The 13,465-nt window shown below is 44.5% G+C and overlaps 3 protein-coding genes across 3 annotated transcripts; 2 read left to right on the plus strand and 1 right to left on the minus strand. All coding sequences in view use genetic code 11, as the record gives it.

The window, feature by feature from the left end:
* Positions 1–1,733: 1,733 nt before the first annotated feature.
* Positions 1,734–2,971, plus strand: EGR_03111 (Pre-mRNA-splicing factor 38B; the record flags this gene model as incomplete). The annotated part of the gene is made up of 5 exons (XM_024492360.1): positions 1,734–1,949; positions 1,985–2,205; positions 2,243–2,303; positions 2,457–2,707; positions 2,788–2,971. 5 exons carry the CDS (start codon positions 1,734–1,736, stop codon positions 2,969–2,971), a joined length of 933 nt encoding a protein of 310 aa, XP_024353286.1.
* Positions 2,972–4,868: 1,897 nt separating this feature from the next.
* Positions 4,869–7,726, minus strand: EGR_03112 (Conserved oligomeric Golgi complex subunit 5; the record flags this gene model as incomplete). The annotated part of the gene is made up of 8 exons (XM_024492361.1): positions 4,869–5,207; positions 5,278–5,634; positions 5,688–6,101; positions 6,155–6,591; positions 6,636–6,932; positions 7,007–7,166; positions 7,206–7,411; positions 7,444–7,726. The coding sequence occupies 8 exons, from the start codon at positions 7,724–7,726 to the stop codon at positions 4,869–4,871; spliced, it is 2,493 nt and encodes an 830-aa protein (XP_024353287.1).
* Positions 7,727–10,543: 2,817 nt separating this feature from the next.
* EGR_03113 (hypothetical protein) lies at positions 10,544–11,657 on the plus strand (the record flags this gene model as incomplete). The annotated part of the gene is made up of 2 exons (XM_024492362.1): positions 10,544–10,667; positions 11,248–11,657. 2 exons carry the CDS (start codon positions 10,544–10,546, stop codon positions 11,655–11,657), a joined length of 534 nt encoding a protein of 177 aa, XP_024353288.1.
* Between the last annotated feature and the right edge of the window lie 1,808 nt (positions 11,658–13,465).

A 13,465-nucleotide genomic window follows, 5' to 3' on the forward strand; every position in this document is an offset into this window, starting at 1 on the left:
CCCGAATCTCGTTAAGTGGACTAATGCATCACTGATCAGTCCCAAATAGTTCACCTGCCATCCATCCTACATTGCCCTAGCACTCAACATTCCATCCTTAATAGATCACGCTCGCTTCGTTTGTGTGTATGTGCGCATGGGTAATAGATTGCAGGTGTAATTCTTCACCACGAATTTCTTGGCTGAATTCTACTTCCGTGATACTGTCCATTACAGCAGAAGGGAAGCAAGTAATTAAGAAGGCAGCAACTTCCAACAACAGTGTAAGCAGTGGTAACACTTCAACAGAGCATGTTGTTGCTGCATAGGTGCGGATGTTTTGCATTAAGACAGTCATCGTAAAGGCTGATTCAGTTTGATCATCAGTATGCACTTCCGATAGTTGAAAAGGGGAAAGAAAGTCATATAAGTCCACTATGCTACCATCTTTGTAGCATAATAGGAAGTGGTATATACTGCAATGCTTCAAGTATTGCAACAAAGAAGGTGTTTCAAGAAGCTGTCCTCGGGTACCTAGTTTTAATTCTGGAAGCTATACGGACTGAGTTGGTTCCCACGTGGGTCAAATGTTGCCATAATATCATTATAGCGCTTTTCTCATTTATCCCCTTCCATATAATCTTCATATAGCTTGAAAACCGATGCTGACTTGAGTCAACGTGAATCGGTACAGGTTTAGGGAAATCAAGGTACTAGTCTCTTTTCTGCTTCTGATCGCTCCTCTATCGTGAGGTTCGAGTCAGTTACCCGCTTCCTCTCTAAAAGGTCTGTATAAACAACATAGGTATTACACCACCTCAGATATCAACATACGTAGAAGATATAGGGCAGCACCATAAATGAAGACAAGTGTCAACATATCCAATAACGATAGTTGCATACGAGACGACACCAGAAGAGTGAAGTTTAGCTGCGTGTACACCTTACAGAGGTTGAGTTCCGGACTCTCATCTGCACTGCAATCTTGCAGACTAAGACCATGACTGTGATAACGTTTGACCTTTCCAAACCTCTGATAGATTTCGCCGATCCAAAGCGAATTATGAGCTCGTGCACCATGTTGTGTGGATCCTCTTTGTAGAGGAAATCAATCGACTACAGCACCAGTCTATAAATGTTTTGATTCTATGCCATCAGGAGCAATGAGGACTTTGCGGGATTTTTTACGTTAATATATCTATTTGCTGGAGATGTTTTGTACTACTGGATATCTTATACAGCATGATGCGAATTTCAGGTATGCATGATATTGAGCCATATGACCTTGTGATTTTGCCAAAAATAGGCTGAAATCCCATAATCCTGTACTTCCTGCACATTGCTAACCTCATGAGCAATTTATTAGACCCTCTCAAAATCAGCATTTTTGATACAGAATTTCAATGACGAAGTTTGGTAGACAGAAAGATCCCATTAATTATATTGCCAAATTTGACCAAAGAACTTCCCCTTTTATACAAGTCAAAGTTAAGGCTCTGAGCCAAATGACTTTTAATAATCAATTCAATGTTGTAAACATTAGGAAATATATACTCTTCACCCTACCACATTTATTTAAAAATCTGAATTTGACAAAATTTAAAAAAAGGCCCAAATTAAAAACTTATTTTGTAATGAATGGCAGCATTGGATATTACTTGTTGTTTATAACAAGTAGTAATCACTAAAACCTCCTAATTTCTATTGGACTGTTGAAGCCGTTCATTTGTTTTCGTGTTTGTTTGATTTCGAAAATGGCTACTGGTGGCTTCCCTCAAGAAGGTTCTATTCAGAGTGATGAGGAAGAAGAGTTCAAGCCGCGTGGTAATATCCTTAAACTTTGGGGCAATCAAGTCACAATGAATATAAACCCAATGATCCATACAAACATCATACAGTCACCCTATTTCAAGACTAATTTAATTGAGCTTAAAACCTACCACGAGGTTATTGACGAAATTTATTATAAGGTATCACGTGTTATCTTTATTAATTGTATGGTTAGGTCACACACTTAGAACCTTGGGAGCGTAACAGTCGCCGCATGGGAGGCCAGACGGGAATGTGTGGAGGTGTGCGCGGTGTTGGCGCTGGTGGAATTGTCTCTACTGCCTACTGTCTTCTCTTCAAGCTCTTCACGTTAAAACTTACGAGAAAACAACTTAAAGGCCTTTTGGAGCATCCAGACTCACCGTATATTCGTGCTTTGGGGTTTATGTACATCAGGTACGTGCGTGTGGTCCGCTTGAATTCATTTGCCTAGATATTGCCTGCCTCCGGAGGATCTTTGGATGTGGTTTGCACCATATCTTGACGATGAAGAGGTGCGTGAATTTTCCACTTTTTATATTGCAGCACTGGCCTCTGAGACGCCGCGAGTCCAGCTGTAACTACATTATGCGTAAGAACTGGGCTTCAACCGAATTAATTGGTTTTGCTGAGTCTATTTATGGTCATTGTGTATTTTTTCCCCCCAGGAAATTGATGTCAGAGCTGGTGGTGGTTGCAGTATGACGATTGGGGCTATGCTGGGGCAGTGGCTCACGAAACTCGACTGGTTCTCCACCCTCTTTCCTAGAATACCGGTTCCAGTTCAGAAGAAAATTGACGAGAAGTTACGACTTCGTCGTCAAAAACAGCTGCGAGAAGAGGCTGCTCGTGGGCAGAGGTACAACGATCGAGAAAACCGTAGCGACTCAGAAGACCGATACTCCAGGGACAAAAAGAAGTAAACTGATCACATAATTACCAATATCTTATTTCCCTTACTGTCTTTCCAACACCTCTGCTTGTTGTTGCTGTCATCAGATACAGGGACTATGATGACGAGCAGGCAAAATGCTCTTCGCATTCTCGCTCGCGTTCTCACGACCGGCATAGACATAGACGCCATCGATCGCGTTCAAGGAGTCATGATCGGGGCCGCCGCGAGACCTCCTTTGATCGCGATCTTCGAAGGGTGCGTGAACGACAAGAAAGAATACGACGATAAGCAACTCTTTTATACATATCCTTGAACATTATTGTAACATGTTTGTGTACTCCATTATTGGCTTTTGTCATCTGCTGGTAGTACTGGGTTTCTCTCGCTATCCTCAGACGTTTATGGAATTTGGATACTTTGATGCAGTACTAACTCGGGTTTGTGCTAGAACTCGTTATGCTTACTAGTGTACTAGTTTCTATAGGTTTTCGTTCATGATTGAAGCTAATTCAGCCAACCTTTCGGCGAAAAAAATATTTAGGACTTGTATCATTACTGTTCCAACATCAGATTTGGTCCAGTGACTGCGTAGTGGTACCCACATTTCTCCTTCATTTTCAGCTCGGTAGCTGTCCCTATTTACTGTTTTGCCTAAACAGGGTTGCCTAACTAATCGGGGGGATGTCTGGCCTGTTTCGTTACCCGTTCAGTAAGTTTGAAAGTACGGATATGGGTGATTACACAAGTGTGGGTTGATGTTCTGGACACTGTCAACTGCGACTGTTCTTGTTTTGCTAAGCATGACGTAAAGTTGCACTAATATAATTTGCCTTTACTGAGCTCTTTGGAACCCCCTAGTCATCGCTGGTGCACTGCACGTTGCATGCCTTACGAATATAATGAGCAACCAGGGGCAGCTGGTAATACGGCGATTTTTCTGGGAAGACTTTCACAGTTTGAATTCAGTCTCATATGTGGAGTGGGCCTATCGGCCTTAGGGTAGCTCCTCACTACATGGGATCACCGATTCATGTACTGATGGTCTTCGGCCCTGCGTTACATGCATCGCGTAGGTAATTTGGGTAGGCCGTTTGTACGTCAGTTGCCGATGGGAAGAGATCTCATTGAGTGAGCGTAGTCCGGTACTCAATTTGCTACTTAATGGGAAATAACAGCGGACAGCGTCGATGGGACTCGAGATGTCTTCTGTGGCCCCAGAAAGGTTGTCAGACGGTCGAATTTTGGGGATTTATGCTCGCCCTTCCCGGCGGCCCAGGCAAAAGGCCTGTTCTGCAATGTATTTTTCGCATATGGGACAGAGATGGAGTCTGCGTTACCATCCCAGCTTTAAATTTAATCAAGTAGTTAACAAGCGGCATTGCTATTAGTTTGTTTTCTCGTTTTTATCCTAATGACTTCGATCCTATCCAGTAATTTCCGAAACCTAGGTTATCCCACTTATTAAATTGTAAAGGCAAAAAAAGTTTGCTTCAGAACCAATTAACCAAGGGGTTTAGGCGCACTTACCACCGTAACTAAAGCACAAATTCGGAAGTTGTGATAAACGTAGTCAGGGCAATTATTGACCTGAGTCCGGTTTCATCTTTCTTCGTCGCACCTGGCTAGAAATGAACTTCGCCTGGCTGGAAAATCTTTCAGCATTCGCCACCGGCGGTGAGATCTGAACTTACTCTCGGATTAGTCAAGGTGGGTTGAAACTGCTCATCCCAGAAGCGTACTTTTGCTCCACATATGCTTCAGATTAGCCTGAATAGATATTTGCTGGAGAGGCCGTATTAAACAACTGAAAGATTTCCACCGGTTGTGGACTGATTCTGACACTGCCTTATTATCCCAAGGAATGTGTCAGAAAATGATGCCACCAGGACATCCAAAATATCTTTTACAATATTGGACAAAGAATGTTTGGCATTTTTTTTTCAATTGGACGATATCAAAGCATTTATTACGTTCTCAGGTAGTATCACCTTATCCATCGTTTAACTTTTTTCACCAGGGTTGTAGGGTCAAGTCTCAGGCACCAGGATGTGAAATGCGTGACACGTCCGCCAGTTCACGAGAGGATTTTAACAAAAAATAAATATCTGATTCGCGTAGAAAACGTTTATTACCTTCACGAAAGACATACAGGTTTAATGGGAAATAAAAAGTGATATCTTTACTTTTACTGTTGCTGATGCAAATAATACTCGAGGAGATCACGAATTACCAAGTAGATGGGCGGATAGGTTCGCTGTTTGCGCTCCTGTACCTGCTCGGTGTAGACGTCCAGCGCCTTGGTGATAAAGGCCAATCGCGTCGCCTCGTCCGCAGTGAAAAGGCACCAGCGGATGTAGCGGTCTAGGCTCCAACCGGAGGCCGTCTGATGCGGAAGTGGGATTTCCTCTGGAGAGCGCGCGATTACGTGGTGAAGCACCAGACTGCCTGGCAGACAATCGTCACCCAAACCCACTGCTCTGCGACTGCTCTCTGTCAACAATGCCAGCCCTTGCGATTTGCTCATCTGATTGTAAAACACCGTTTAGACAACTGAGATGAAAGAGAGTCGAGAGGGAAAGGGAGATGAGACTCACGGAGAGGATATCCTCAGTAGGGAGGGAGAAGAGTTGTCGGAGGGTGCGCAAACGAGCGAAAGCGCCCTCAGTGGAGACAGAGGGCGGAGCGAGAGTGGCTAGGGCCATCTCGATGGCGGCGCTGCTAGTGGTGAGGCGAGAGCGCTGCGCTTCATTGGTGCATGGTCGAAAGAGACTAGTGTGCACGGCTAAGGCGTCCAGGCAGTGAGGTAGAACACGGGTTTGGAGGCCTGTACGAACCGCAGCTTCCCCTGAGGTGAAAATCGGTTTGTCTGCTGAGCGAAAGCCGCTGCCCGTTGTGGAGAGGGAGACTGAGAAGCCCGTCAAATACTCAGTTCGCATTCGGTTAATAAATGCCTGTAGACGGAGAAACAGTATCGAAATTCAGTAGCAACGCTTTTTAAACATACCTGTAGATCGTGCACATAAGGTGGATCCTCATCGCCGTCGGGGATTTCCTTGTGCATCCTGGGTAGGATATAATCGAGAATGTAATCTTTAATGGCTTTGAGAAGGGGTTCAAGTGCTGATAGACAGACGCTGGAGAGCTCAGTTACGATAGCCTTATCAATAATTGCCCGAGGATCCTCCACTCCCAACTTTCTGCACTCCCACATCTGCTGTTGAACAGTGGCGTGTCCCGCGACAGTTATTCGGAGCCGGTCAACGAAGGTGCAGGTGAAATTTACCAGATGGGCATTCTTTTGCTGTGCAGTGGTGGGTAATCCATCAGCAGACACTTGGAATGCCTCAGGGCTTGTGATGATTAGTGCTTCGACTTTGGTTGAGAAAAGAGCCACCATTTTTGCCACATTACAAGTAATCTAGAGATAGGGGAAAATTGGATAACGTAAGGGCGACAAGTCTGCAAACAAACCTTGCAGAAGAGTTCTCGTTGCACAGCAGCAGAATGCGCCAGCTCTGTCGCAACCGTTTGCACCATCCGCTCAGCATCGATGAGTCTTGGAAGATTTTCACCATTGCTTTCCGAGGTAGTGACGTCAGCAAAAGTCGAATTGACACGATCACAAAGACGCGTCAAGCAGCGACCAAGATAGGCAGTTTCAAAGGGAGACAAGAAATTCCTAATGGGATCTGAAAGTAGCTGCTGCTGATCGCTGATGTTAAGAAAGAGCTTCAGCAGTCGTGGGTAGTCCCTTTCAAGGGCTTCCTTCAATTGACCCGAACGCCTACGTAGTGCTGGTTCAAAGATAGCGTTCAGGCAGGTAACAATCCAACCAAGAAGGCCATCAGAACACACCTCGGCCAAGCACGAATCAACCTTCTTCGCCAGTTGCCTTATTTTCGACAAAACTTAAGTGAAGTCAAGATAATCGACAATTTATAGAGAAATTTACCAAAGTCATTGGCACAATTTCTTTCTTCATTATAAAGAACCATCATAATCGCGATGCAGCAATCCCTTTCATCTGGATTATCCAGATTCTTTAAAAGGTAATTGCAAAGACCACTAAACAAAGTAGTGGACGTCGAGGCATTTCCTGCAGATGAGCGTTTCTTTTTCAGTATGACACACAGCATACGCACTTGAGCTAAACACTGGTCGAGAGTTCCGACCATTTGGTCCAATCCAGCCCAAAGAAGATTTCGAAATGCTGCGGAATGACCACCACCACTGGGCAATGAAGCTTTGCCTTAGTGCGAGAGACAAAGAGTATTTAGGAACATAGGTGACGAAGCAAATATTGTGGAGTAGCAGTTGATCTACCTGGTGCGGTTGAAGTTAACGATGAAATGACCTTTCCTTTCGCTCGTTTGCTGAGGTCTTCGACATCTGCAGAAGACTTCACCGCACTTTCGATTTCTGTCTGCCAATCAGAAACTAGGGCTTGAATAACTTTCGGTAACACGGACAAATTGTTGAATGCCTAAATGAAGCGTGAAGCAGGTGAGTTATCGCAGCTTACTTGTAACGCAAGGCCCAAACCAGCTCGATCTCTACTTTTGAATGAGGTATGAACCAGCTCCCAGGCCTCCCTAGTGACGCGCTCCTTCTCCTTCACTACATCCTTATGCTGCTCTTCTAAGACGGTTATCCCCTTCCACTCCACCAAGTTGAATGTATAATCTAGTTCTTCTATACATTCAGATGACTGTACAATGTCAGAAGACGCTAAACGTTAAAGAGAACGTAAGAATACAAACCATGCAGTTTTCTCGAAGTTGAGGATATACGAAGGATACCCCGCAAAGCTTCATATACGATGCCTAGGCGGCGAATAAGAGTTACTTGAGTGCTAAGATGGTCGTAGTGCTTGGCAATTCTCTGTTTGATCATATTGACGCTTCCAGAAACGCTCATGATACGAGACTCAACACTTCCAACAATATTAGAAAAGTTCTCCAATTCCACGGTTTGATTGAGCAGTTCGTTGTTATGCTTGGACACATGCTGAGAAATCGAAGCGTCTAGTCTGAAATATCCCATGCAGCACCTCATTTAGCAAAGTTAGAACACAAAACCAACGAAATGGACTAAACCTAACAGCCGTCACTACAGCAATATTCTAAGGATTCATGTTAGACATTGTGAGTGCGAAGTCGACAAGATGTGCACACTATGCAGTACTATAGCATGATTAATGTCACGAATATCATCTGCAGCCATTCTTACTCAGACAGTCTTTCTGAAACCATTTTAAGGGGCTCCAGCAGATTGTTCGTTTCAAATACCTTCGACACGAACACCTTTTCATCGAAATCATTTTGCAATAGCTTCAGAAACCTGTCACTATCCATCCCAGCACACCGAGTTGGTGCAGCTCAACTACTGCGCGTGAAAGCTGAGAAGGCTTAAAGTGTGTAGTCTAACTGGGAACTTTGATACCTCTGTGCTTTATGTTTTGTGTGCCAGCCTTTTAGCAAGGCTAATGTTATTTCGGATTTTTGTGCTTAAGGGTTTTCCAGCTTTCTCTAGGGACTTCGAAGTTGAAAGGAATTGTCGAAAATGCATTAACGTTGACGTCCATCGCTCTTGATTTATTACCATGATATTGTCTGATCTGCTTTAGTGGTATTCTTACCTTCCGCCGCTAAGTGAGTACCACTTTACTCAAACACATGCGAAAATATTTTTTCTACAAAGTTGTTCAATTGAGAAGGATTTCCACTTCAAGTCAATAAAAGAAGTCTCGACTTCTAACAAGTTGTTCCTTCTCAAACAGTTTCACTCTGCCAAGAACACAATACTGCATCCATACGACACAGTTTAACTGAATTATGGTTCAAATTTATTAATATAAATTAGGCTCTGTTATCTTCTGAAATTGATGCAAACCACTTACCTAACATTATACCTACTCCCCAGGTGCACAAAACGCGTATCTCTTCTGTCACACACCTGGCTATTTGTGCAGCATTCCGAGACTTTCCTGAAGACGAAAGAAGACGCGATTCTTGGGCAGAATATATATTTTTAGCACAGGGAAGGTGTATGGGCTACTAGCATGTCCCGAAGGCCAGCCCACCCAGGGAGGTACAAAATGGTAAATTCAAAAGTTCGAAGGTGGCGCCTCACCAATACCGAGGGACAAACCCCCATCGTATTACATAGCCTCCCCCCTCTTTTGAGCGTCGTCCTCTGCGCTCCCACGGATCAACTTCCTGCGTCAGCCATTACAACGTAGTCGGCGCTGCAGAGAAACACCCGCGAGCTGACCGCGCCAGTCACCAAATTAGCGTGCAACTGAGGAGATACTTGACCCCAACGTCACTGATCCCTCTTGGCAGCTTAATTGGGTCTGGAGTTTCGTCCAGTTTGGAAACTTGATTGAAAAATGGGGAATTGCACTGGTCATTGTGTCTGTCCATAGATAACTGTAGGAACACTGGTAGGTCCAAGGGGGGTTTCGGGTCTGTACCACGTTGTTACCACTTTAGAGGATAGGGGAAATCTGCAACAAAACTTCCAGATGGCTCATGGCTAGTGTCGCTACAGTTGTTAATAGCTTTCCTGCAGAACACGAGACTGGGATAGATGGCTAAGGTGGACGTCAACTTCAACCCTTCTACTAGGTAATATCACCATTCTTCCATTCGTAGCATATGCACTTCTTCTACTCCGCTGAGGCTTATCACGCGGCAGTGAAAATCAGGATACATAACCTTTCGGATCAAGTTGACTTTCCGCTGCACCAATGTAGTGTCCCAAGACTTCCTGAAGATGAGAGGAGACACTATACTAGGGCAGAATATGTGTATTCAGCACAGAGAAGGTGTTTGGGGTACTGGCATGACCCCAAGGCTAGCCCACCTAGGGAGGTACAAGAAGGTAAATTTAAAATTTCTAAAGTGGCTCCTCACCAATACCGAGGATTAAACCATCATCGTATTATATTTGAGATGCTCAGCCTCTGACGTTTGATCACCCTCCCAGTGGCATAGGGTACTGTACACAGATATAGCCATCCAGTCCTTCTGTATGCCAACAGACAACCCTCTACCATACCGATTTACATTAGCACGTCTCCAGAGATACCTTCCAATGCTAGAATGCGTCATGTCATTTACTGAATATCGCGTCTAAGTGTAACAGTTGAGAGGCGTTTGTTGTAGATGGTTGAAACGGAGTTGACTGGCAACTGGTGCAGTCTAGGCCACATTGGCCTCCGTGAAACACAACTGTGACCTAGTTTAACTACTTATATCCTGATCAGAGAGCATAAGGTTGCACACCGCTTTGGGGGTAAAGACGACTGGCATACTAAGTACGATATTATGGAACACTGCTAGTCCTTGGGCACCATTTCCGAAATTTGTCTCTTTCAGCAGTTGACTATGGCACTGCACGCGAAATTCGTCAGAATGAACGACGCGCATGCAACATAGGGAGAGTGCCTTTCATTGTTCGTGCTGGCACATGCGACGAGTTGGGTTGGATGGTAGAGTACCGTGTCCCTTGCCAGCATATCCCTTAGACACATTGGTTGTTTGTTGCAACATCTACTGAAGGGCATTAATCAAAATGCGAGTACCAATTACTCAGACTATGACATGTGTCGTCCTGTTCATACCTAAGCCGGAAACAGTCCTTCATGTAATTTCATCAACTCATTCTCCTCTGACCTTGCCTCATTACTGCCTTTCATGGTGAAATCGAGACTTTATAAAGTGGTAGAAGTGAATGAGGTATCGGAATGCGCCCACTGCCAAACAGAGTCACGTCAGGGCAAAATGTGACAGGAGATTACATGCAGCGCTACCCACGGTGAGGATCACCATTGGCATTGGACGTCATCTCATGGCGATGGTGATACACAGTTTCGCTGTTGCAGGTAGTGCCAAGAAAGACGACCATAGGGGCTATGTTGAACTTGGTGAGTGTTTTGGTCTCCGATGCTTCGGATACTATGCTGGTGCCATGCAGCTATGTAAGTAGACACGCATGCCTCTTGTACAATTTCAATGTGGGACATTTCAATTTGTATGCCCTTCAGATGTCTTCAGGAGTAAATCGGACTCCAGACTGCATCACCACTTCACATATAACTATTTTCAGGCGTTTATTCTTTTAAAAATTAAAAAGGGAGCAGCGTATATATTCCTTTTATAACCACTGTAATGGCCAAAGTTAACGCTCACTTCGACACCCTTAGTGAAGTGAGGAGTTGAACACTTCTATCCTAAAGTGGTTGTGCCTGCAGCACACAGTATTTAGGTATCATTCGTAGAATGTATTTAATATGACTGTGTTAATTTGAGCACATTGGCTCATACGTATTCATCATCAGGAGGATGACAATCCTTCTCAGCTGTGAGGCTCACCACATAGCACCAATACTTACGCATTCATCGGTACAAATGTGTACCGAATGACGTTGGCTTGATTGGCTTCCACAGCATCTGCTATCAGAGAGAATAGTTGTGTACATTGGAGCTACCCACTCGTATAAACAGTGCCTGCGGAAAGTTAAACGAACGCTTGACTGAGTATATAAATGTGTGATGCAGGTGGTGCACACCATGTTCATACGTGGTCACCATTAACACCACCAATCCACAGCATGCGGTTACACTCCAGTCTGGTGTGTCTTCCCCTCCTCCTCCTCCTCCTCCTCCTCCTCCCTGCATTCGCCTCGCATCGCGCCTCTGCCGTCGTGGTGTCGGATGGCGAGGCAGCGCGGAAATTTGGAGATGACCTGTTTGAGGCGCCCAACCACATGGAGGGTGGAGAAGTGATCGAAGCGATGGGTGACGTGGAGGAGGAAGAGGAGTTAATCAGAGAATCCGGTGAAGGCGGTATGCAGATGGATTTCCTTGTGCCGACTGCATGGCGTCAGTCTAGCCTCAGACGACCTCGGAAAGTCCCCATTCCCACATGTCCAAATGGTGGCAGAGGACCAGGTCCAATGACTCCTTAGTTGTCTGATAAGGGACTCACTAAATTCCACTAACATGCTTCTTCCTTGCTAGTAGAGGAATTCCAGTGGTGTACAGTGGTAAAATGCCAAGCTGTTTAAATATATGTAGTGTATAAACCACTCATTTTCTTCCTTTTGACAACTAAATTTTGTGGATTACTTGCGAGGTTTTGCTGGATGCAGTTTGTGCTGGCAGAATGACACTAACCTAGGTGGATATAATAATGGCACATGCTTTGAGTGCATGTTTTACCATACAAAGCAGCGATTACGCCAATGACATAGCTTTCTACCCATTCCTGCTATTCCAGCAATTCTCCCATTCCATTGTCTCTTTCTGATGAGGCGAGTGTTCTCCAGGCGACACCAAGTGCCGCCTATTGGGGAGGAATGTATCACAATCTAGATTAATTTGGTGGGATATAGCAATCAATCTTCTACATCTGCTGCAGACAGCTGAATCTGTTGCGACTCACAACAGTAGACTGACTGAGATCTGGTGGAATTCGGACATCCAATTTGGTCTTGAGTTCTGCATCACCGGCGGTAATTGAGTGAGACTAGGTTGGAAGGAAGGTGAGCCTGAAAGAATGATTAGCAGTATGGGTGGGAGAGCTTGGCGAATGACCCTGGTGGTCTGGTAAGTAGCATGAAGACGACATTACTAGGCAATGGGGTTGGGAGTGCGATTTCTGCCTCTGCAAACACTGCTGCTGCTGTGGCCCTTAATCCATGTTGGGGAAAGTCATTCGTACATACATACTGCCGCGAGTAACAGATGCTGTGGAAACCAATCAAGTGTACGTTGTATGGAAGTAACGTGCTCTCGAATTAATATAACTGTGAATGCAAGTTGTGAACTGAACACAAGCATGCTAACTATCCTCCATAAATGCTATAATGAAAGTTTAGTCCTCATTCCGATAGTAGACACTGCAAACTAACCTGTTCCACTTTCCAGGATAATTACCGACAATTGGTAATATCCTGTTTTCATTCACAAGTATCTCAAAATGTGGTTGTTTAGCCGAAGCATTGTAAGACGTGAAATGGTGATTACAAAAGCATTTCAACATAATTAGGCATTTAAAGCTTGCTGAGAAAAGAAGGTTAAAATTCACGTACTACACACCATCAGGTGGGGAAGACAATAGATTTCACAGGCACTTGTTGGTAGATCCACAAGTTACATGCATTTAGGCGTGGTTGTATAGCGACCGTAGCTGTTCTACGAGGTGCCATTCGTGAGAACATTAACCTAACAGCGAAGCCACATGATCAGATGCGCAACATCATGTGGTGCCACGAAGCTACATGGTGTGTTCATCGCCCGTTCCACACAACGCTTTTGTCAGAAATGCAGGAGCATCGTCCCTCCAGCTAAACGACATTTGTCAGAGTTGAACATTTAAATACTTGTCTTGATGCTTAGCCGTCACTATGGTGGCCTGGCGTCCTCTTCATAGCTGTAGTCAGCCAGTCCTTCCATATGCTAGTAGAAAACCCTCTCCAATGCTAATTTCATTGGCAAGTCTGAAGAGATGCTAAAATGAGCCATGTCATTTGCTGAGTATCACATCTTGGCATCACAGAGAGGAGACCGCATTTGTGGTTAGCTAAATCTGACGTCACTCGAAATGGGTGATGTCGAAACTGCATTGGTTTCCAGAAAACTCCACTGACACCTAAATGTTCTTTCAGTTGTTGGGTCTTTCCGAAAATGGATGTCCAATAAGTTGTCGTTTAAGTACAAAGTATATGTGCATTTCATACCCATCATACTACTTTGTACTTAAACGACAACTTAT

The sequence above is a fragment of the Echinococcus granulosus genome (genome assembly GCF_000524195.1).
Source record: "Echinococcus granulosus chromosome Unknown EG_S00015, whole genome shotgun sequence".
In the NCBI taxonomy this organism is placed as follows: Eukaryota; Metazoa; Platyhelminthes; class Cestoda; order Cyclophyllidea; family Taeniidae; genus Echinococcus; species Echinococcus granulosus.